This window comes from Chroicocephalus ridibundus, chromosome 17, assembly GCF_963924245.1.
Source record: "Chroicocephalus ridibundus chromosome 17, bChrRid1.1, whole genome shotgun sequence".
NCBI classification, from domain to species: Eukaryota; Metazoa; Chordata; class Aves; order Charadriiformes; family Laridae; genus Chroicocephalus; species Chroicocephalus ridibundus.
In genome coordinates this window covers 8,567,792-8,592,672 of record NC_086300.1, presented here as the reverse complement: position 1 = coordinate 8,592,672, position 24,881 = coordinate 8,567,792, and the positions used below count along the sequence as shown (strand labels likewise).

The window sequence follows — 24,881 nt, the reverse complement described above, 5'->3', positions numbered from 1 at the left end:
TTGACTAATCCAGCTCAGGATGCACTTGACCTTTGCTGCAAGGGCACACTGTGGTCTTACGTTCAGCTTGCTGTCCTTATACCCCACATCCTTTTCTGTGGATCTGCTTCCTAGGCAGCCAGCTCCCAGCTTACGTGAGTGCATGGGCTGGTTCCTCCATCAGATACAAAACATTGCCCTTGCACTTTTTGGCCTTCATGAGGCTCCAGTCAGCCCATTTCTCCATAGGCACAACTCTTTGAGCCTGGTAGTCCAGCCAATTTTCCACCCATTTTATCATCCTCTTAATGAACCCATTCATCTCCAATTTGGTCATAAAGAAGAATGGGAGAGGGTATCAAAGTTCCTTCTGAACTCCAGGTACCCATATCCCCTGCCCTTGCCCTCTCCACAGTGCCTGTTACCTCCTGAGAAAGCAATGCACTTGGCCCTTGGCTTCATGTTCTTTTCATTCAGTACCTGTTTGGGACACACTCTCAGGCCTTGCCTGACACAGCACCAGGCCAATGAGCTGAACAACTCCGTTGGGCCTTAGCTTGGGCATGAGAGGGGCCCTGTGTCCTAACCCAGATATCCCTGACACGGTATTGGAAGCAGATCCACTCAGGGATGGCCAGCACATGGTGGGCAGGATTTCTCAGCCTTCACCTTGCCCAGAAAGCAATCCCCATCCTTTGAACTCTCTAGCACTGGGGAGAGCAGCTGTGTCCTGGCCTGGAGAGGCAGGGAGCGGGGACTGCCGGCCATGCTGAGGTACTCCTGATATTGTCACACTCAGTTGAACTAAGGATCCCAAGTGGAGTGGAACCATCCTTGTTGTGGTGTGAAATAGGCAGCAGCAGAGTGTCAGCTGTGAAGAGGCAGAAGAAGGAGATCTCAGAAGGCAGGGGCTGCATTTCAGTGCCTCTTCCCTGGACACATCTCCAGCAGGCTGGTGCCATCACCGCTCAGCTGCACTCGGGCTCCTTCTAATCCTGGGAACCTGCTGCTCTGTGGTGCTCATGGAGAGAGCAGGGGAGATTGTCCTCACTATGACCTGCACATTCCCTCCTGAGGAGGGACAACAAGGACATACACACACACTCACACAGGCTTATGCACACTGGTGTGGAATCATAAACAAATTTGTGCTCTCGTATCCATTCACAAAAAGCTGGCTGCACTCAAAAGCACACAAGATGGAAACACATAAAAATGCACTGTGGGCTCTGCTGAGGACATCTGGGGACAACCACAGCAAGGCTAGGGCATTCTGGGATAGTACAAGGCCCCTGGCATGCCCATGGTGTCTTTGATGTACTCACAGACTGCAAGGAGACAGTCAAAACTGGCCAGTTTCCTGAGGGCAGTGTGAGGCAGGATGTTGTCATAAACTAGCAGCGCAACGCACACAGCCGCGAAGGCAACATCAAGTGACCGTTGGGGTGAGCTGAGGAGGGAGGGCAAGAGAAGGATGTGGCACTTCCTCATGCACAGGAGCCCATGGGTGTCTACGTGAGGACGGCTGGAGCTTCTTTCTCAGAACGACACTTCAAACAGCCCCAACAGAGTGGCCTATGTTGAGGCGTCTTTCCTGCCCTGGAACCATACAGCACTTGAGCTGACTCTTCTGTCCACACTGCTGCATTCCTGCCCTGGAAATCCTGGGGCCTTTCATCCCACTGATCACAGGAAGCCTTCACTGGGGAATGGGGAATGGGCATGGAACAAACCTGGAAATGAAAAGGCAGCAGTGTTGGAAACCAAAGCACAGCCCATATCATTAGCTGTGATGGTTTGCATTCAAGATGAGCTTGTGCAAAAATTGTTACCTCTGCAAAGGGTGCCTCTGGTGCTGCGGCAATGAAGGGCAGGTATAAAAGCCAGTCCAAGTCCCTGCTCTCTCATCCACTTCTCTGGCCTCCTTGTCCTTGGGAACCAGGTGAGTCTGCAGCTCCTTCTTCTTTTCCTAAGTGAGGTCTCTCCTTGTTGATGGACATATCAGCTGATATTGTCTGTGGCCTGTGCTGGGGCTTGGATGTTCTTGTCAGAGGGGCGAGCGTCTGCTTAGTGAGAGGCTGGGACGTGGCAGAGGGAACTTTTGGTTTATGCACTAGGGAAGATCCTCCATGGTCCAGGCTGCTTTCTGTAGGGCGATAAGGACCATGGGGCTCTGGGCTGAGCTTTTTGCTCCCCACTCAGTAGTGGCCTTAGATTCTTTGTGACGGGGAAACAAGGCTGCTTCTCATTCACCCTTGTGCTCTTCACTGTCTGTATCCTTTCTCCCAGGTGCACCTCCAAACCCTTATAGAATGTCCTGCTACAACCAGGGCCTGCCCTGCCGGCCCTGTGGCCCGACCCCACTGGCCAACAGCTGCAATGAGCCCTGTGTCAGGCAGTGCCAGAATTCCTGCGTTGTCATTGAGCCTCCTGCTGTGGTGGTGACCCTGCCAGGCCCCATCCTCAGCTCCTTCCCACAGAACACCGTTGTGGGATCCTCCACCTCCGCTGCTGTTGGCAGCATCCTCAGCTGTGATGGAGTGCCCATCACCTCTGGGTGCTGTGACCTCTCTGGCATTTCCAGCCGCTACTGTGGCAGAAGGTCCCTCCTCTGATAAAGATGCTGGGAAAGACCCAGGGAGATTCCCTGAGGAACTCAGAACATCATGCTGGGCAAAGGATCAGGATTTGGGATGTGTTTGCAGTGTAGCTGAACGGCTTTGTCCTTCTTTCATTTTCCTTGCTTCGTTCAATTCCCCTTGGCAGCAAGGTCCCACCAAGATGTGCCTGGTGGGGATCATCTTTCTCCTCTCTTTCTATGGGGCAGGCAGACAGACATCATGCGAAGACTTCTACATGGTCAAGCACAGCAGACTCTTGACTGCCTCCAGGGCCCCCTACACTCCTGTCCTTCATTTGGAATGACTTCCTTTCCATCTTTGGACTCATTAAAGCTCCATTGCATTCAAGCCTGGCCTCCATGTAGTCCTTTCCCTTTCCTCTGTGGACACTCCCCAGGCTGCCAAAGGAGAAAGGTGTTGCTCTGGGGTGGAAGGGGGTGAGGGCACAAGGAGACCCGTCTCCATTCTCAGAGGAGTGGGAGGTTGGGACAGCCTGCAGTGGCTCCTCTCTTGAGCACCATTCCTTGGAGCTAAGGAAGATATTCTGAGTTGCTCTACTTCCAGTGAGCATCAGACCTTGCTTTGATCTGTGTCTCCCCACAAATGCCATGGAAGGCAGGAGACCCTGAGGTGTCAGCATCCCCATGAGCTCTTGAGGAAGGGTGTCCCTCTTGCTATGGCCAGAACTGCTCTGGGGTTGTGCGGTGATGGGTGTGATGCTCCGGAACATGATTTGTTTTGCAGAATGTCTAGAGTGCTAATACAGGGAACAGCCCTTAGGATGGCCAGCCCTACAAAAATGATCCTGGAAAGGCAGGAAAAGGGCACAGGATCCATGTGGGTTTTACAGCTCCAATTAAGGGCACTGTAGCCAAAAGTTCTTTTCTTTCTTTTCTTTTTAATGGTGATTTAAACCATCTACTGACAGAACAGCGTCTGTTCTTTACACCTTTCTTACTCCCTTGCTGAACTCCTTGATTTACACTCCAAGAAATAAGGACGTGAAAGCTGCTGATACTTGTTCGTGTACAATACACTTCTGGCAGGGTCGTAGTTGTTGACAGTAGAAACGATGACAAGATCTGTTTCCTTTGATGAAAATGATCTGAAATCATGACTGACCAAAGCTGTGTAACCCTTCTGTGGATGAGATGTGCACAGTGTCCTGTGCCCTGTCAAGGGGACAACACATTGTCCTGTGCTGTGGGAGTGACAGAGCACTGGCCTGGCAGGCCCGGGGAGGTTGCCAAGGCTCTTTCCTTAGAGATATTCAAAAGCCACCTAGACACCGTCCTGGGCAACTGGCTCTAGGTGCCCTTGCTTGAGCGGGGACGTTGGACCAGATGACCTGCAGGGCTCCCTTCCAACCTCAGCCATTCTGTGATTCTCTCATTCTGTGACAGCAATTGATGTAGCGCAGTTCTGGGTTCCATCATCTGAAGGGCTGTCAGGTTATCTATACTGGTCCTTTCTTTCTTTCTAGTCTTAATGCTAACAAATAGCATTTTAAGGAATGCTGTGAAGAGGCTGAGTGCCTTTCTTACTGCGATCAGTCAGTGTCATTTCTGGTGGCCCAGCCTCAGTGTCTGCAACCTGTGGGGAGTCTGGCTTGTCCCAGGTGTGCCACACTCCGATGATCCCATGAACTTGTGTATGTCCAAATTGTATTAAGAGCTCCTTAGTTCCATATTCTTCTACTGTGGGTGCTGCTACATTCCCAGAGAGTCTGTGGGGCTGTGATGAGTGTCCTCCCCAACACAGTGGAGTGAGGGGCAACGCCTGTCCCTGTGTGGGGAGCCTCTGTAGCAGCAGCTGCTGTTCATGGGGATGTTTCCCTTGAGATGTTTCCTTTGTTTCCCCCACCACAGTACCCAGGGATTAAAGGACAGAAGGACCCTCTAGGGGAAGAGAGCAGTGCTCAGACACAATTTGATCATTTGTGACTGAGCAGATTCAGGACACTTGCTACCAAAAGTGCCAGTTCGTCACAGCAGATGAGCAGGAGGAACTGAGCAGCTCCCACTAGAATGTTTAATGTCCCCAGCGAGAACAGGGGAATGAGGATGCATGGAGGCCCCATGCTGAGATCTGCCTACGTGAAGAAAAGGTACAGCATCTCTTTACATCAACTGCCATGGCCAATGTTCAAGAGGGAAATAACACAATGGAACCAGTTTTAAGGTGTCACCATCTTGAGACAAGACAAACTCAGTTGTTGTCGGGGAGGATGGATGTGCCTGTGGTTATTAAGAGTGGTGAAGATGAATAAATCGCTAATATGTACATGCAATGGCTCATGTGCGTGCTGCTTGTGTTTTGCCAGACTTCCAATGCATTGGCTATAGGAAGACTGTGCCTTCATTTAGTGTGGTATGGGACTATTTAAGACCATGGTTGCATAAATCAATGTGTGGAATGGACAGAAAACATTCCATCACAGGATCTTGTCCTGCAGATCCCTGGGTGTACAGGGGAAGCAGCGCTGCCAGGGCACACCTGACAGCCCCTTCCCCCACCCTCAGCCTTGCACAGACACATCCCCTCCTTCCCCTGGGTTCTTGCACAGCCAAGGAAGCTCCCTGCACCGGGGTGTCACGCACTGCACAGAGGTACAAGGCACTGTCAGAGAGCTCGACTTCCTCCAGCTGCAGGAGGCTGTATTTCTCGGTGGTGTTCAGCACGGTGGTGAGACGGCCACTGGGCTTGCGGCCAGCTGCTACCTGATAGGAGACCAGCTGGGGACCTTGGCCTTTCCTCTGCTGGTACCAGTCCAAGCCATAAAAGCTGGAAGTCTGGTATGTGCATGTTGTGTGGAAGGTGTCTCCCTGCTTCACTGTGACTTCTCCTTGCTGGGTGACAGTGATCTGTCCCATGGTGCCTGGAAGAAAGCAAAGGTCAGCAGCTCAACAGGGGAAGAAAACCACGAGCATGTGTGAAAAGCAAGCATAGAAGGCTCCCTGTCATCTGCCTTAGAGGAAAATCCTGAGGCCTGGGGACAGTCAGGTGGAGAGGAGTTTGAGTAGCAATGTGGAGCTCTGAGCTCAGTGTGGACCTTGAGAAGAGCTGTGCTGAGTCCCTGCTCCTCCTTGCTCCTCCTGCTCCTCCTCCCTGCTCCTGCTCCTACTACCCAGTAGTAGCCTAGTGTTTGCATGCTGGGACCAGCATCCTTCCATCATGTTGAGGCACCCATAGAGCTCTGTCAAAAAGATTCATTCTACTTCCCCATCCCTCTCATTTCTGAGGGCTCCTAGCTCGCTGAGTACATACAATGGTGAGCTGAGTGGCAGAAAGAGGGATCCCCGACTGAGTCAACAACCAGGGGAAAACTGGAAGCCATGGCAGACATGTGCCATCCAGGAGGCAGAATGGGACACCCAGTTAATGTCAGTGGGATGAGAGCATACAAGTTCTGCTGATTTGCATTGGAAAGAAAAAATGTGAGAGTGCAGAGAGAGCGCTGAGATCTCCTGTGGTGAGAGCAGGTGGATCAGAAGAGAGAGGCAGAGAGAAAGGCATTGAAGGTGAGAGAAGAGCAGCAGAAGAGGTCTGAGGTGTCTCTCCTCTCTCCTTTCAAACAGTAAGAGCGTCTTCAGAACAGAGATGCAAAACCACAAATGTGAGATGGTATTTCACAGTGTTTTCCTGTAATTCAAGAGTAGTTCTCTGCATGTTCCTGATCAGGCTGGCAAGGGTTTCCTTGGGGGAAGAAGGATGCATTTATAGAAAACCAGGACTTACCCAGCAGTTGCCCCAGGAAGGCCGTGAGGATGAGAGATCCGAGGTGCATGTCGACATCAACCCGCCTCTTTGTGGAGTGAGAGAGAGTCAGAAAACCCCCTCCCAGCCCCGAGATAACAGAGCTGCCGGAAACAACGTTGTTGGGGGAGCAAAGGAGGAAGCGGGGAAGAGCAGAGATCTGTTCTTCCTGTGCCTCAGATGCTGCTTCTGAGTTTCTCCCTCCTCCAGCAGCAACACCTGTGGCTCCCTCAGCCAGTGGCATTCTCAGCATTTCCCCATGAAGAGCCCTTGGGGGCTCTGCGTGTCCCAGTGGTGGGGAGAGGCTGTTCCCAGTGAGCTCACAGTGGAGTCCCCTCCTCCCCAGCGAGAATCCCCTGCTCTTCTGAACACCAGTGCTGGCTTATATTGGACGTCAGGGGTTTCTTCCACAGAGAAGTTTCAGAACTTTGCCTGGGGGCCTGAGCTCTTTGGGGACACTGCTATTTCCTTTGGGAACAGAAGTCTTTTCCATTTCTCTCACTTCTCCCCATTATTTCCTCAGCTACCTGGGAAAAACAACTCTCCCCCAGATTCCCCCAAACACAAGATGAAAACTGCTGTGCAGCAGCCCAGGGCTTCTGTCTCTGTCCTATTCTGGTGGGATAACCCAGAGTGTGAGAGAAGAACCTGGCTCCAGAACTGCTGTGTAGATGCCACAAACCCAGAGATGATAAGGACGATTTACCCTAGGAAAATGGTATAAGTTCACTGGAAAGCAAGATGAGGGATGAGTGGTGACACCCACTCCCAGGGAGAACATGGGGCACCCATTGGAGTGCTGCACTGTGAGGGCTATGGATAGGGCAGCCCCGCACCCACAGCTGAAAGGGCATGTGAAGGGGTGGGGGTACTGCAGGTGGGGACCCCTACTCCCACCCCCTTGCCATGTGAACTCCAGAGTGATCCCACGCACCACTCATGGCAGAGGGACAAACTGTTCATTGTCGTTAAGTTAACCTGACCTGAGTAGGCCCAGACCTGTGCTGTGCTGAGCTGTATATATCGCTTGGCAAACTTGGCAACGCTGTCACAAACACGTCCTTGTCTTGATCTGGGAGTGAAGCACTGTGCTTTCATATAAATGCCCTTTTGCTGAACAGTAGAAATTGGGAGCGGTTTATTTCTAAGGAAATGCCATGAAAACTCCAGAGATGACAATGCCTAAGATGAATCTCAGCATGGGCAGGATTTGCACTATGTGTTCAGACCCGACTCGAGCTCTACTTCATGCCCCAGAGCTGGGGCTCCCAGCACCTGAAGGGACATAACATCACCTGTGCTATGCCCCTTTACCTTCTTATCTCCAATTGGTGGTAGTTTAGTCAAGACTCTGTGGAGGCAGAGTCCCATTCTTAATGGGATCAACATGCATGGATTAAAAAAAAAAAAAAAACGAACAAAAAAACAAAACAAAAAAAAGAACTCCAAATTTCTAGTAGGAATTTCCCCTGTTCCAGACCATGGCCATTGCCTTTCTCTGTTTCACTGTGCTCAAGAAGGAGTTTGGCTCCATCTGGCTCTTCATGCTCCAATCAAGTGTTAGAAAAAGCTCTCAACTTTAGTTTCTCTTTTGAAGGCTGAAGAAGGCCAGTCCTCTCAGACCCTCCTCATGTCTTGTGTTACAGAAACACGGAATTGGTAAGTTTGGAAGGGATGTCTGGAGGTCAGTGGGTCCACACACCACCTCAGGAAGCGTGACCTAGACCTGGGTGCAAAGGACCATGTCCAGATGGATTTTGTATTCCTCCAAGGATGGAGACACCACAACCTCTCTGGCCACCCTGTGCCAGGGCTCCCTCACAGTGAAAAAGGGTTTCCTGGGGTTCAGACGGAGCCTCCGTTGTTTCAGTTTGTGCCAAATGCCTGTCACTGGATATCAGGGAGAAGAGCGTGGCTCCAGTTTCTTCACAGCTCCCTTTCAGCTATTTGTATGCCTTGATGAGATCTCCCCTGAGCCTTCTCTTCTTGGGGCTGGGGCCCAGTTCTCTCAGCCTACCAGAGATGCTCCGGTCTCTTCATCATTAAAGTGTCCCTTTGTTTGACTGACTCCATTACGGCTGTGACATGCACTTCCCTAGTTCTAACACACACCCCCTCACCCTCGGGAGTCACAAGCACACCCACATTTGTGCGTGTCTCAAATACCAACACAGGCCCTCAGCCCATCCAATAGCCCTGCCTGCAGCCTGGGCCCTCTTACCCAGCACTGGGGTCTCTGGCTAGACTAGGCTGTTTTTCTCTGACAGATACATGCAATCACCCGCTCCTCTCACAACCACCCTCACAATTGCAGATCCCTCAGATATTGCCACCACATGAGGCTCTCTAATAGCCATGCACTAGCCTTGAGCTCACTTACCCATCTCTGTCTCAGACTTTAGATACAGCTTTTTCTCCCACTCTCTGGCTGGGCCAGCTTGAAATATGCTGGTAGAGTCCACATAATCACCCATGCATGTCGGGTTCAATTCACCCAGGAGAAAACACACTGAAGTCCCTGCAGTCGTTGGTCCTTTGACCTCTCACACACACATGTGCAGTGTGGTGCCTCCAGTTGCTGACAGCAAGAGATATGAGCCCTGGGACACGTTCTTCCTTCTCCAGTTGCTGGCACCCAGGCCTTGCTTACACCCCAGTCCCTCCAGCCCCGGCACAGAGATCGACAGGGTCTGTGACCAGAGGCCTCTTCTCCAGTTGCTGGCACTGAGACCTTGCAGCACACCCTGGTCCATCCAGTTACTGGCACCCAGGCCTACAGTCCCCATGGCCATTGGTTGTTTGCCCAGTTACTGGCACCCAGATCTCTCTTGCACATCAGTCGCTCCATTTACTGGCCCTCAGACCTTGCAGCACTCGCATATGGGAAAGGGAGTGAAGGTAGACAGAAGGAAGATTAAGAAAGGATTTATGAAGAAGGTAGAGGGGACTGTGGTGATCGGGCACAGGGCTCATCCCAACAAGCGCACTGACCAGCCGCTGCCTACTTGCAAGTACCTCCCTTTTTCCTTCCTCCTCTCTATTGGCTCCCCTTGCTCATCCCCAGTCCCCTCTTTCCCCCTCACCTGTGACCCTTCCCCTAAGCATTGAAAACTGGTTGAAAGATAGAGCTCAGAGGGTCGTGATTAGAGGCACAGAGTTTAGTTGGAGGTCAGTAACAAGTGGTGTTCCCCAGGGGTCAGTACTGGGCCCAGTCCTAGTGAATATATTCATCAATGACCTGGATGAAGGGATAGAGTGCGCCCTCAGCAAGTTTGCTGATGATACAAAACTGGGAGGAGTGGCTGACACACCAGAAGCCTGTGCTGACATACAGTGAGACCTGGAAAGGCGTGAGAGCTAGGTGGAGAGAAACCTTATGAAATTCAATAAGGGCAAGCGTAGGGTGCTGCACCTGGGGAGGAATAACCCCATGCACCAGTACAGGTTGCGGGCTGACCTGCTGGAGAGCGGCTCAGCGGAAAAAGACCTGGGAATCCTGGTGGACAACCTGGCCTCAGACATGAGCCAGCAATGCGCCCCGGTGGACAAAAAGGCTGATGGCATCCTGGGGTGCATCAAGAAGAGCGTGACCAGCAGATCGAGTGGAGGTCATCCTTCCTCTCTACTCTGCCCTGGTGAGGCTGCATCTGGAGTGCTGTGTCCATTTCTGGGCTCCCCGGTTCAAGAAGGACAGGGAACTGCTGGAGAGGGTACAGCAAAGGGCTACCAAGATGATTAGGGGACTGGAACACCTCTCTCATAAAGAAAGGCTGAGGGACTTAGTATGGCAAGAGCCTTGTGCACAGAGGGACAAATTAGAGCCCAGAAATGCACATCCTGGAAATGCAGCCACCAGTGGTTTTCTGTTGGGCAGAGAACCCAGAGGGACTCAGGGACACAGGCATCGCCCCAGCCAAGTACTAGTGAGTGCTCAGGGCTGGAGGGGAGACATGAAAAGCAGGCGGACAGCTCAAGTGGTTGAACAGGGAATCTTGTCCAATGCCTGGTTGATGGGTCCTGCTCACATGTCTAAGCTTTGCCTGATCCCCAGACGTAGGGCCAGGAAGTCATTTTCCCACTTTGGGCTTCTGTACCTGGGAAGTAAAGCCACAGGAGCAGTCACGTCTCCTACCAAGAGCCCCCTTCTCACACAGTGGTCATTGAGGGACGCTCAGGAAAAGTTATAGCTGAAGAAGCCTCTGGGATGCTTCTCCTGAACACTCACTGCTGTGTCCCACTCAGTCTCAGTGGCTCAGGGGTGTCCCTGAGCCTGCTGTGGCAATGCACCCTCGTGGCAAGGCAGGCCAACAGCATCCTGGGCTGCAGCAGGAAGAGAATCACCAGCAGGACAAGGTACCTGACCCTTCCTCTCCACTCAGTGCTGGTGAGGCCACTTGTGGAGTGCTGGGTCCAGTTCTGGGCTCCCCAGTACAAGAAAGATACTGGAGTGAGCACAGCAAAATAGTGGATGGACTGGAGCATGTTTCCTCTGAGGATGGGCTGAGAGGGCTGGCAGTGTTCAGCCTGGGGAAGAGAAGGCTTGTGGGAGATCTTGGCAATGTGTGTAAATAGCTGATGGGAGGGAATGAAGAAGAGACTCTTCTCAGTAATGCCCACTGACGGGAGAAGAGTGAGTGCCCACCAGCAGAAAAACCAAAATGAACGTAGTCCTGGGAAACCTGCTCTGGCTGGCCCGGCTTTAACAGGGACTGCATGATCTCAAAAGATGCTTTTCAACCTAACCAATTCTCAGATCCTCTCCCTGCTGCACAGACTGTGCAGACAGAGACCCAGCCTCACCACAGCACCCGGGTGTGGTTCCTGGGCAAGATGAGCTTAGAGCTCCATGCAAGCAGTGGTGGGGAGGGAATCACTCCCCAGGGTACACCCTCCCCTTCTTGTGCAGTGCTGCACACTGAGGGCACAGATGTGGGCTCAGTGCGCAGAGGTAGAGAGCGTTGTCCTGGAGCTCGGCGTCCCGCACATGCAGAAGCACCTGGGAGTCCTCTGCAGACAGCATGGAGGAGAACCTCCCTGAATCCACATGAGCTTTGTATTTGCTCACCCACAACAGCATCTGAGGGGACTGCTTTGGGAGCTGCTGGTACCAGTAGGTGAAGGCACCAGAATAGCTGGTGGAGAAATTGCAGTGCAGTGTTGAGTTGTATCCTGCCTGGATGGTCCTTTCTGGAGGGAATTGGAGCACAGAGTCCTTCTGTGCATGACGTGTAAAGGAATTCCAACATTCCTTGCATTGACCCAGCCTTCCCCTAGAATTTCAACCATCCCTACACAGGCTGGCAGCATTTGGTCAAATACACCTGGGAGAGAAGTTTCCATTTCCAGTGTAGGACTCTACCCAAGCAGCTCTCTCTTTCTCTAAACACCCGTGCAAAAATAACCCATAGAAAGGTTCTTGCGAGCACTGAAAGGCATGTGCAGAGTCTTCGTCCTCCTTCCATACCCATTACAGCTGACATCTCCCAGATGATTTTCCATTCCCACCTGTACTCCCTGCTCTCCCTGTGGAATGAATCCCAGTTTCCTGCAGAGTCAAACTCAAATTTCTTCTCCCACCACTGGCACAACAACCTCTTGCCCTGCTCCTCCCCAGCCTGAACCTTGTGTCTCACCAAAATATGCCAGTCCCACCAGAGCTGCCAGGAAAATCAGGACCATGTCACACTCTCCCATGCACCCCGTGTCAAAGCATGTCTCAGGAAGCGGGAGTTGAAGCTTGAGAGTTCACCACTTCTCCTCCCTCTGCCAGCCCAAAGCACCCACCAACCCTCAGCACAGGGGGTGGAGCAAAACTCTTTCTCTGCTGCTGCAGACAGGAGTTTGGGACTGTCTGGCTTGGGACTCCACATCTCTGCCACGAGGAGGCTCTGCAGAGAGACTAATTGAAGTTGTTAAAGTGCTCAGCCCAAGGAACGAAATCAAACTGTGACCCTAATTTTGCAAGGGCCAAGGGGAGGTTGTTCAGCACGGGAAGGCTCGTCTTTGGGAAGTCAGGCCACAGCCGGGCTTCTCACAGTGTTCCATGTCAGAAGGTGCTTGAGCATCCCCTCAGGCAGACATAGCTTGGTGTAGAAGCGCTGCCTCTCAGCTCCAGGTCACACTGCCAAAGGGACCTGAGGACCTGAAAACTCCTGTGGAAGCCTGAAGGAAGAGAGCAAGCAGTCTGTTGTCAGGCACTAGGAGGCTGCAGGCTGTTTTCCTGCTTTTTGCTCCTCCTGGAGATCACAACCAGCACAACCAGCCCCCAGCATGGGAGCAGTGAACTTCTCCTGGCATCCACTGCCCAGCCAGGGAAAAGGGCCTGCACTCACCTGTCATGGGGTTTGAGAGAGGAACTTTTGCACCCGTGATGTGGTCCTTGTGCCTCGGTAGTGTCTGAAAGGCGGCAGAACGAGGAATGGCCAATAGCACCTAGATCCAGGTGTCTGACTTCCTGTCCCTACAGGGTTTTCTCTCCTTTCTCCCAAGGCCATGGATGAGACCTTTCAAGAGAAATGTCTCTAGGAAGAGCACCTGCTGTAAACATCCCACCCACAGTAAGATACACCACCTCTCTTGGCTGGAGGACATCCAGCACAGCCCTCTGCTTCACAGACATCAAATCCTTCTTCATTCAGGTATCACAATCAGCCACTTTCTCTAGGGATGGCACCCTCCAGAAGTGTGAGAAGAGAGGATCATCACATAAACTCAGGGATGTTTCTGCCTACAAGGGGATCAAACGCCTTATGGGATAGAGTGAAAAAGTATTTGGGGATTGTGTGTGACATGGGATGTTTAGGAGAAGCAGCAGATGGGGAAAGAGAGGGATCAAGGCCATTTGGACAGGAGCAAGCATGGGAAGACAGATGGAGAAAGGTATGAGAGGGGATAAAGTGTGTGAGCATGTGTCTAATGTGTGTGCTGGCCTGGCAATACCTGTTGCTCTGCCTTGTTTGTCACCTGCCAGGAGTTCCCTGGAAATAAAGTCATCGAGTTGAAAGAAAATAAGGAGCAGTGTAGGAATGTGTCTGAGAGAAAATGATCACGTGAGCCAGCCTCCCTACTATGAGAGATTAGATTAAGGGCAAAACAGGTGGTAGAAGATGGAATTAGTACATGGGAAAAACGGGGACTGAGAAGGTAGAAAACATGTTGTGCTAATGACTAAGCAATTTACTATGTGAATTCTTGTAACCAATCTGATCTGTGAATGAACTGCATGGACAGTGCGTGAACAGAGACTGTAAGCCAATCATATAGCTGCCACTAGCGCGTGCTCTTATTGCCTGTCTATATATACTCTGTGAAAACTTGAATGGAGGGAGAACGATCATACTCATATTGAGATTCCATCGTTACTCCGGGTCCATCTCCCACTCCGACGTCCTCCGACATCTGGTAGCAGAGGATGGTTCAGCGCGACTGAGTTCTCCGAGACTGCGGTAAGCAGCTAGAGGAGGGGAGTGGGAAACTTCGGCTGGGAGACGTGCTGCTTGGGCGCATCAGCGGGAGCAGACAACGGCGTGAGGTCGCTCCTCACCTCCCAGGCGCAGCTATGGAAACAGAAGCTGCGGCCACGCTACTCGCTGGGATCCTCTCTAAGAGAGGGATTGAAACACCAGCGAAACTGTTGCTCAAATTGATTAAGCTGGGGCAGGAGATGGGGCAACAAGTAACAAAAGAAGAAGGGGCTATATTAAGACTTCTCCTGCATATCCTCTCTAAGAGAGGGGTGAAATACGATGAGCGTATGCTCCGAAGGTTGTTAACCTGGTGCAGAGAGAATGGATTCGCACCAGAGCCCCAGACAGCTTTCAAACCAGAAATACGGGAGGCTGTTGGGAATAAACTGTGGGAAGTGATAAGTAAAGGAGACAAAGAGGCATCACCGTTAGCGACGACATGGTGGTTGGTGTTATCGACCTTACAAGATATGAACGCGGAGCGAGCCACAGCAGCCGGGGCTTTTGCAGCATTACAACCCACGGGAGGGGGATTGAACAGGCCAGGTCCGAAGGTCTGGGACGATCCCCTGCTGATCCCCTCTGCTCCACCTGAGGCCGATGGAGGAGGCAGAATGTCAGCAGAGAAGGACAGAGCCGGAGCTGTTTGCTCCTGACATTGCCCACCTCACCCCCTCCCCTCCCCAGTCGTCCCCCTGAGATAAAAGTGCTGTTTTTGTATGTCTGCTGTGTGTGTGTGTGTGGGCGCCGGCTTATACCTGCTGATCAGCGTGTGTGCTACTGTTTGCTTTTTGTTGTGTGCAGTGTCGTTAGGTGACTCCACTTGAGCAGGTGTTCTGCCAGTGTGGTACTGTTCTCGTATGCATCTAGGGCTGACACTCCGTCAAGTGAAGAAGTTTGTATATACACAGTGTTTAGACGTAAGGCGAGCGCGCCCCAGGTAGATACACCAGGATGGGCTGTAGAACCGATGGAAGTCCTGAAATATTGGGGGAGTTTTCATGAGCCGACACGTTTACACTCTCGGGAACGGCTCGCCCGTGCAGGGCATATCGCTGGTTGTTTGTTGTTTGTCTATAAGGTCATGGTTGATTGGGAAAAGGAGTTGAGCCAAAATCTATAGGATGCTCTGTATGAAAATGAGAAACTTAAGGAAAAATGAGAAACTGAGCTCTTGGTGCAAAGGCAGACTTGTATGTCAGTCGTAAGTGATGGGTGAAAAAAAAAAAAAAAAAAAAAAAAAAGAGAAAAAAGAGAAAAAAAGAAAAAAAAAAGAAAAAAGAAAAAAAAAGAAAAAAAAAAGAAAAAAGAGAAAAAAAAAAAAAAAAAAAAAAAGAAACCAAACAGGAACAATTAGATGGGAAATGTGCCATGTTAGCACAAAAGTATGCCATAAGCATTATGAGAAAGCATCAGAAAAAGAGAAATAGGACACCTGATTCAAAGCAGTACCATAGAGATATGGTTTTGGTTTTTTTCTATATGTGTATATGTTATTGCATGCCTTAGTAGATTGCTCTGTGTTATACCCTGCGAGACTAAAATGAACCCCAGCAGAAGCGGTCTCCTGAGCAAGGGGGTGGAATATGGGAAAGCAACGGAAGATCGGCGAGGAGGATTGTAAATACACGCAAGGGACTCGCACCTGGGTGCTGGAAAACACAAATATCACACCAATTGTTATTCAGTCTTGGGTGCTGGCAAGAAAAACATTTGGATGACATAAGCCTGTAATGGACTCAAAGACACCTTATCTAGCTGCTTGGGAATCTTGGCCTGTTGTGGAAGAAGATCAAAGCACAGCACCAGCAAGAACAGGGAGTCCGCATGCGCTCTTGCTAACAAGGACTCTTTTGCTGCCAAGGATTCGTGATAACAAGGACTCTCTTGCTGCCAAGGATAAGTTTAACAATGCTACTAGTACCGCTATTTCTGAGTTATTGCTAGATGTAGATAGTATTCGATATGCGATGTTGCAAAACAGAACTGCTACTGATTTTTTGCTTTCAGCTCACAGACATGGTTGTCAAGATTTTAAAGGACTGTATTGTGTGAATCTAAGTGACCACTCCAAATCCATCCATGCCCAGTTGCAGGAACTGCACCGACCGAACCAGCAACTTGTGGAGGCCACTGGGTGGAATCTCTTTGCTGGATGGACTTGGGGGTGGGGTTGGTTGAAGCAAATTATACTCATTGCCTGTGTGGAAGGAATTTGTCTGTTATGTTTAGTATGCTGTTTGCTGTGTTTAATAAGTATTATACGGTTAGTTGTAAATGCTGCTTTGCATCGTACCCTTGAACAAGTTGTAGAATATGTTGCTCTAAAAACTATGTGTGTATCCATGAGAACCCGACCTTCACAGAAGAAGATAACAAGAAGGGATTACAACAATGTAGTCACGTATCAGACAGCTGCTGTTAGCAAAGCTGGATCATGAGTTTGGTGAGACTCGCTGCATACACTGGCCACGTGTGCAGCGACTCTAGCCTGTACTTTTCTACTCGATCCAGTGCAGGAGAGTCTGGTGGGACTCGCTGCGTGCACTGGCCATGCATGCAGCGACTCTAGCCTGTACTTCTCCACTCAATCCAGTGCAGGATATAAGGAGGCTGTGTCAGGTCAGAGAGGGGGAGAGAGACATGAGCACACTTTGAAGGTACAGGGGATGCCCTGAAGCACTGTGTCTGCCCCCGCCCCCCCCCCCCCCCAAGTTCTATGTTCATTAACCCCAACAGCTCTGAAGGCATTACAGTATGTTGCAAGATAAGATATAGTCTACTACTGCTGCAAGACGCACTGAACACCTTCCTACAAGAATTTCAACTTTATGCCCTGATAGGACAGTGGGATGATGCACTCGCAAAGAGCCTGACTGCGTTAGAGTGGGTATTTTTGCCACATACCTTTTCAAAACCAGTAACTATGATGATCGAAATGTTACCACGATTGTTTTTCCAGGGTCGCTCGTGCTGTCAGCAACCGCAATGTATTTGAAATATTACAAAAGGATTTCTCGTGGGTAAATCCAAAGAAATTGGCTTTCTGGGCTAAATTTAGGAATCTGGGTATTTATTGCCTTAACAGGGTTCTTTTTGATTCTGTTTTTAATTGTGTTTAGTATATAACTTGCTAAGAGTGTCACAACAAGGATAACATGTCCAAATTAAAAGTGGTCAAAAATGGTTTCGATGATTGGTCAAACTCATGGGGTATAACAGGATGGTTATCAGACTTACTAAAGCAAGGCCTCATGCTACTGTTGATTATATTATTATTGATTATGGTAGCCTCGTGTGTTCTCCGCAAAGTGACTGACATGATAGAAAATGCCATGCATAAGGTCTGGCTGGCTCAAGAAGAAAAAGGGGGGATTGTAGGAATGTGTCTGAGAGAAAATGATCACGTGAGCCAGCCTCCCTACTATGAGAGATTAGATTAAGGGCAAAACAGGTGGTAGAAGATGGAATTAGTACATGGGAAAAACGGGGACTGAGAAGGTAGAAAACATGTTGTGCTAATGACTAAGCAATTTACTATGTGAATTCTTGTAACCAATCTGATCTGTGAATGAACTGCATGGACAGTGCGTGAACAGAGACTGTAAGCCAATCATATAGCTGCCACTAGCGCGTGCTCTTATTGCCTGTCTATATATACTCTGTGAAAACTTGAATGGAGGGAGAACGATCATACTCATATTGAGATTCCATCGTTACTCCGGGTCCATCTCCCACTCCGACGTCCTACGACAGAGCAGGGTTGATCCTTCACTCTGTGCCTTGGAAGCCTCTGCCCATGGGGTTTGACCACCTCTGTCAGCTATTTGAGTCACACAGGGTTCCCCGGGGACTGGCTGGAGCCCACAGTCTCTTGCCAGAGGCTCCTGCCAGCTCTCACTCCCCTCAGACCTCCAGCCCCTGAGGGCAACTCAGCAAATCCCTTTCTGACTCACTCCTCCAGGAGGAACCTGGCATGCCTTGAGGCTGTGCTCAGTGTGTCCAGGCCAAGCATTTTGCCCTGTCTCCTGGGCCTCAACTCCAGAGGTGCTGAATCCTGTCAAACAAGCTCCTGATCTCACCACTGAGCCCCTGTGGGGAGCGTTTGAAGTGCCTCTGACCTCGACATGCCCTTCTCCTGCTGCTGGGGAGCTTCAACTCCTGAACACATGCAACGACTTTGTAATGCCAGCAGGAACATTTTGAAAGCTCTGCGAAAATGTGGGGCTGGAGGACTCAGTTTTCCATTGTATATCTGAGCTTTCAGAGAGTAATGAAATGAGAAACCCTTTCTGGTTGTCCTTTTCTAAGGACCATTTGGCATTGGCAACTGCGCCCTGCAGTCCCCGTGGTTGCAGAGCAGACGAAAGCAGCTGCTCAGGGTTCCCTCGGCATCCTCGTGGGGAAAGTCAAAAGGCCGAGAAGAGGCCCTGTATGTTCCATGCCAGCAGTGGGCGGTCCGTGCGGCAGGAGCGAGGGCTGGGCGGCTGCCCGTGGGCAGGAGGATCTCTGCCGCCCGCCGCCCTGTGCGGAGCAGAAAGGCGCTGCTCCTGGCCGGGCGCCAGCGGGGCCGGCGGCTGCCATCGCTCCTTGCCGGGCCCCGCCGGACACGGCCAGCGCTCCGGGCACCATTCCTGCCCCGGCGGCGGCGGCAGTGTGGCGGGGGATTTCTGTGTGCGTCCCGCTGGGAGCGCGGGGTTGCCGGGGCCGGGGCCGGTCGGGCGGGGGGAAGCGGCCCGGGGCGAGAGGCCGGTTGGGGCGAGGCGGCCCCGGCGGGCGGAGCGGCAGCGCCCCCTGGCGGGCCCGCGCGGGGCTGTCCCCCCGGCCCCGACACACACGCCCGGCCCCGCCCGCGCCGGTTCCCGCCCGGCCGCAGCCCCGGCTCCTCTCCCCGTGTCTCCCAGGGCGCAGTAATACACCGCCGCGTCCCCGCGCCGGGGCCGGGCGAGCCACAGGGCGCTGGAGCGGCGCTCTGCCGACACCCACAGCCGCCCCGGCGGGTCCCGCAGCTCTTTGGAGTCTTTGAGAGTGCTCAGGAGCAGTGCGGGGCCTCGTCCCGGGAGCTGACGGTACCAGTGGATGGAGTCGTAAGGCTTTATGTTGGGGTGTGAGCAAGTGATGTTGATGCCGATGCCCTCGGTGGTCTCTGCTGACGGCTCCTGCAGCACCTGGGCTCTTCCCACAGCCACTGCTGAGAAAGTATAAGAAAAGGCCAAAAATCACTCAGGTCTGATGGCTCTTTTGCCAGAAAAATCGTCAGAAAGAGTGGCTTGTAGATAGAGCTGGACTGCAGCAAATGAGGACCAAGTGGGCATCGAGAGTGATCCTCGTGTGGGTTTGTGGAGCAAGGGGACAAGTCTGCAAGGGATTTTTTAATGGATGAATACAGAGCTAGAATGAAAGCCAGGTGGAGGGATGGATGCATGGGTGGATGGATGCATTGGTGGAGAGAAGAAGAGGAGACAGGAAAGTTGGAAGTGTTACAGTGAAGGATGAAGGGCTGAACTGAGAAGAAGAATAAATGCAGAAAGCACAGGGGGATGAGAGGATATATGGAATAATGGCACGGTGCAGAAAAGACAATTTGTGGTTATGGATATGAAGGAAGCAGAGGGAAAGATGAGAGAGGAGTCTCGAGGAGTAGGAAGAGGCTTTGGAGATGGTAGATGCATGGAGAGATGAGTCAGAATATGAGTGTGTGAGTGGATAAAGAGCAGACAGGGAGAGGGCTTGTTACAGTGAAGGAGAGAGGTCTATATTGAGGGCAATAAGAACTGCAGAATGCACAGGGGAAGGAGAGCGTGCGTGAAAAATCTGGTGTACGTGCAAGGAGTCTTGTACCAACAGAGGTGGGGAAGAAAGAGGGAGAACAGGAAGAGGGGACTCGGGGTGTTGGGAAGGGGCACAAAAGATCACAGAATCATAGAAACATACGGTTGGAAGGGACCTCTGGACATCATCTAGTCAAACCCCCCTGCCAGAGCAGGGTCACCTAGAGCAGGTTACACAGGAATGTGTCCAGACAGGTTTTGAATGTCTCCAGAGTTGGAGACTCCACCACCTCTCTGGGCAGCCTGTTCCAGTGCTCTGCCACCCTGAAAGTAAAGAACTTCCTCCTCATGTTTAGGTGGAACTTCCTATGCTCAAGTTTGTGCCCATTACCTCTTGTCCTGTCCCCGGGCACAACTGAAAAGAGCCTGGCCCCATCCTCCTGACACCCACCCTTTAAGTATTTAAAAGTGTTGATAAGATCCCCCCTCAGACATCTTTTTTCCAGACGGGAGAGACCCAAATCCCTCAGCCTTTCTTTATGAGAGAGGTGTTCCAGTCCCCTAATCATCTTGGTAGCTCTCTGCTGCACCCTCTCCAGCAGTTCCCTGTCCTTCTTGAACCAGGGAGCCCAGAACTGGACACAGTACTCCAGATGCGGCCTCACCAGGGCAGAGTGGAGGGGGAGGATGACCTCCCTTGACCTGCTGGCCACACTCCTCTTGATGCACCCCAGGATACCGTCAGCCTTTTTGTCCACAAGGGCACGTTGCTGGCTCATGGTCAAGATGTCAGAGAGGCAGGAGGGGGAAAGAGAGGCTGAAGAAGGAGAGGGAGGAGTTGTCGCTGGGCTACCCGTGGAACCCGCCGGGCACAACCCTGGCCCCATCCACCGCCGCCAGTCCCACGCACCCAGCAGCAGCGCGGCCAGCCCTGCCAGCCCTGTGCCTCGGCACCACCGCATCTCGCCGCTCCGCCGTCTGCCCCTCGCTGCTCCCCGCCAGCCCCGGCTCTCTGCTCCGGCCGCGCCGCCTCCTCTCCGCCGCCTCCTCTACTCTCCTCTCCGCCTCCGCCAGTTCCGCCCCGGGGCTCAGCCCTGCGCCCTGAGCAGGAAGGCGGCGCCGCGGCAGAGACCGGCCGGAGCGGAGCTGCCCGCAGCTACACCGGCGGTGAGGGAGGGCGGGCGCGGGCTGTCCCCGGCACGGGCACCTCGGCCACGGGGACGCCGGTGTTCTGGAAGGAGCCAAGGGGAGGGCAAACGGCACAGCAGCAGGGCATGGCAGGAAGGTTTGGAGGTCAAGTGCTTGCTATTTTAACAGTACTCTTATTTTCTCGAATATGTCTCATTGGAAACTTGGACATTTAAAACCAGATGTGGAAGGGAAGGGCACGGGGTTCTGCTGGAAGCTCTCAGGTAGCAATAGAAAAGGAACAGTCAGCTATCATGGCTGCACTAGAGCCTCAGCTCAGAAACAGCAGCTCCACAGAGAGGGGAACCTGCCCTGGCTGAGCTCTCCCAGCAGAGCTCCCTGGCTCTGATCTCACTGAGGTCTCTCAAAGGCAAGGGGGAAAGCCCTTGGCTGTACTGTCTCCAAGCTGGATGTGAGCTCAGGCTGATCGATATTCAGGAGGGGAGATGGCCTTAGAAAATTTCCCCACTGGGCACACCCCTTAGAATCATAGAATCATAGAATTGTTGAGGTTGGAAGGGACCTTTAAGATCATCAATTCCAACCTTTAGCCTACCCTGACAAGAGCCACTTCTAAACCATGTCCCTAAGTGCCCCATCTACTCTTTTTTTAAACACCTCCAGGGATGGTGAATCCACCACCTCCCTGGGCAGCCTATTCCAATGTTTAATAACCCTTTCAGTGAAAAAATGTCTCCTAATATCTAATCTAAACCTCCCCTGACGTAACTTGAACCCGTTTCCCCTCGTCCTATCACTTGTCACCAGGGAGAAGAGGTCAGCCCCCATCTCTCTACAACCTCCTTTCAGGTAGTTGTAGAGGGTAATAAGGTCTCCCCTCAGCCTCCTCTTCTCCAGGCTAAACAACCCCAGCTCCCTCAGTCGTTCTTCATAAGGTTTGTCCTCCAGACCCCTCACCAGCTTTGTAGCCCTTCTCTGGACACGCTCCAACACCTCAGTGTCCCTCTTGTAGCGAGGGGCCCAAAACTGAACGCAGTACTCGAGGTGGGGCCTCACCAGTGCCGAGTACAGGGGGATGATCACTTCCCTAGTCCGGCTCACCACACTATTCCTGATACAGGCTAGGATGCTGTTGGCCGCCTTGGCCACCTGGGCACACTGCTGGCTCATATTCAGCCGGCTGTCCACCAACACTCCCAAGTCCTTTTCTGTCGAGCTGCTTTCAAGCCACTCTGCCCCAATCCTGTAGCGCTGCATGGGGTTGTTGTGTCCCAAGTGCAGGACCCGGCATTTGGCCTTGTTGAACCTCATACCATTGGCCTCAGCCCATCGGTCCAGCCTGTCCAGATCCCTCTGCAGAGCCAACCTACCCTCAAGCAGATCAACACGCCCGCCAAGTTTAGTGTCATCTGCGAACTTACTGAGGGTGCATTCGATCCCTTCATCCAGATCATTGATAAAGATATTAAAGAGAACCGGCCCCAGCACCGAGCCCTGGGGTGCTGGGGTCCCTGGGGACCGGACACCAACTGGATTTAACTCCATTTACCACCACTCTCTGGGCACGGCCATCCAGCCAGTTTTTTACCCAGCGAAGAGTACACCTGTCCAGGCCATGAGCAGCCAGTTTCTCCAGGAGAATGCTGTGGGAAACAGTGTCAAAAGCTTTGCAAAAATCCAAGTAGATAACATCCACAGCTTTTCCCTCATCCACTAAGTGGGTCACCTTATCATAGAAGGATATTAGGTTTGATAGGCATGACCTGCCCTTCACAAACCCATGCTGACTGGGCCTGATCACCCTGTTCTCCTGCATGTGCCGTGTAATGGCACTGAGGAGGATCTGTTCCATGACCTTCCCAGGCACCGAGGTCAGACTGACTGGCCTGTAGTTCCCCGGATCCTCCTTCCGGCCCTTCTTGTGGATGGGTGTCACATTTGCTAACCTCCAGTCAGCTGGGACCTCCCCGGTTGTCCAGGACTGCTCATAAATGATACCAAGTGGCCTGGCGAGCACCTCCGCCAGCTCTTTCAATACCCTTGGGTGGATCCCATCCGGCCCCATAGATTTGTGCACCTCCAGGTGCTGAAGCAGGTCCCTCACCATTTCCCTTTGGATTACAGGGGCTTCATTCTGCTCCCCATCCCTGTCTTCTAGCTCAGGGGTCTGGGTGCTCAGGGAACAACTGGTCCTACTGCTGAAGACTGAGGCAAAGACTTCATTAAGTACCTCAGCCTTTTCCTCATCCTTGGTCACTATGTTGCCGGCCCCATCTACTAGAGGACAGAGATAATCCTTAGTCCTCTTCCTATTACTAATATAGTTATAGAAGCTTTTTTTGTTGTCCTTGACAACAGAAGCCAGGTTTAGCTCCAGCTGGGCTTTGGCCCTCCTGATTTTTTCCCTACATAGCTTAACTACCTCTTTGTAGTCGTCTTGAGTGGCCTGCCCTTCCTTCCAGAGGCCATAGATCCTCTTTTTTTCCCTACGTTGCAACACTAGCTCCCTGTTTAGCCAGGCCGGCCTTTTTCCCCGACAGCTTGTCTTCTGGCACATGGGGACAGCCTGCTCCTGCGCCTTTAAGACTTCCTTCTTGAAAATCATCCAGGCTTCCTGGGCTCCTTTGCTCTGGAGGAGTGCCTCCCAGGGGACTTTGTCAACCAGGCTCCTGAAAAGCCCAAAGTCCGCCCTCCGGAAGTCCAGGGTAGCAGTTCTGCTGACCCCTCTCCTTGCTTCTCGCAGAATCGAAAACTCTATCATTTCATGGTCACTGTTCCCAAGGCAGCCTCCAACCTTCACATCCCCCACAAGACCTTCCCTGTTTACAAACAACAGATCCAGCAGGGCACCTTCCCTAGTTGGCTCTCTCACTAGCTGTGTCAGGAAGTTATCCCCAGCACATTCCAGGAACCTTCTAGACTGTTCCCTCCCTGCTGTATTGTATTCCCAGCAGATGTCCGGCAAATTGAAGTCCCCCACGAGGACAAGAGCTCGCGATCTTGAGACTTCTCCCAGCCATTTACAGAATATTTCATCTGCCTCCTCATCCTGATTGGGCGGCCTATAACAGACTCCTACTACGATATCTGCCTTGTTAGCCCTGCCCCTGATTCTTACCCATAAACACTCAGTCTCATTATCACCATCATTAAGTTCAAAGCATTCATAGCACTCCTTAACATACAGGGCCACACCCCCGCCTCTCCTTGCTTGCCTATCCTTCCTGAAGAGCCTATAGGCATCCATGGCAGCACTACAGCTATGTGAGTCATCCCACCACGTTTCTGTGATGGCGACTACATCATAATTATCCTGCTGCACAATGGCTTCCAGCTCCTCCTGTTTGTTACCCATGCTACGTGCATTAGTGTATAAGCACTTCAGCTGGGCTACAGGTCCTTTCTCCTTTTTACTGGCGGGAGCCGAAATTCTGCCACCCCCAGACTTATTCCTAAGGAGCCTGGTTGTGCCCCCTGTCTTTTCCAAGTCTACTGCCAGCATGCCACCTTCAGGCTTTTTGCTAGCAAGCATGGATCTATCCCCATCCCCCTTCAAATCTAGTCTAAAGCCCTGTCAAGGAGCCCCGCCAACTCTTGCCCTAAAACCCTTTTCCCCCTCTGAGACAGGCTTTTGCCGTCTGTTGCCAGCAGGCCTGGCGTCCTGAAAAGCAGCCCATAACCAAAGAACCCCAAGTCCTGCCGATGACACCAGTCTCTGAGCCAGGCATTGAACAGCTGGCATTTCCTATTAATCTTCTCATCTATCCTTGCAACTGTTGGGATAGAAGCAAACACTATTTGTGCTCCTGATCCCCTAACCATCCGTCCCAGGGCCCTGAAGTCTTTCTTCATTGCCCTCAGGCTTCTTCCTGAAATTTCATCATTGCCTAACTGAAAAATCAATAAAGGGTAGTAGTCAGCAGGCTTAACTAGGATAGGGAGTTTCTTCCGGACATCCTTAACTTTGGCCCCAGGGAGACAGCAGACCTCCCTACAGATTGGGTCTGGTCTACATATGGGACCTTCTACTCCCTTCAGAATCGAGTCCCCTACTAAAAGGACCCGTCTTTCTTTCCTAACCGAAGATGTTGTTATACGAGGCTTAATCCGTCTCGGCCTCAGTGACAACTCCAAGTTCA

At 51.9% G+C, this 24,881-nt stretch overlaps 3 gene segments (V, D, J or C); all 3 read right to left on the bottom strand.

Annotated features, from left to right (window-relative positions):
* Positions 1 to 5,197: 5,197 nt before the first annotated feature.
* On the bottom strand, positions 5,198 to 6,387 carry LOC134524480 (T cell receptor alpha variable 1-1-like; the record flags this gene model as incomplete). The annotated part of the segment is given in 2 exon segments: positions 5,198 to 5,478; positions 6,339 to 6,387. Coding segments are annotated over 2 exon segments (330 nt in total), but the record flags the coding sequence as incomplete, so codon positions are not given.
* Positions 6,388 to 11,226: 4,839 nt separating this feature from the next.
* Positions 11,227 to 12,035, bottom strand: LOC134524751 (T cell receptor alpha variable 12-1-like). The segment is given in 2 exon segments: positions 11,227 to 11,582; positions 11,990 to 12,035. Coding segments are annotated over 2 exon segments (402 nt in total).
* A 955-nt stretch (positions 12,036 to 12,990) lies between these two features.
* Positions 12,991 to 20,555, bottom strand: LOC134524750 (T cell receptor alpha variable 4-like). The segment is given in 4 exon segments: positions 12,991 to 13,083; positions 15,234 to 15,288; positions 18,728 to 19,010; positions 20,504 to 20,555. Coding segments are annotated over 4 exon segments (483 nt in total).
* Positions 20,556 to 24,881: the final 4,326 nt, after the last annotated feature.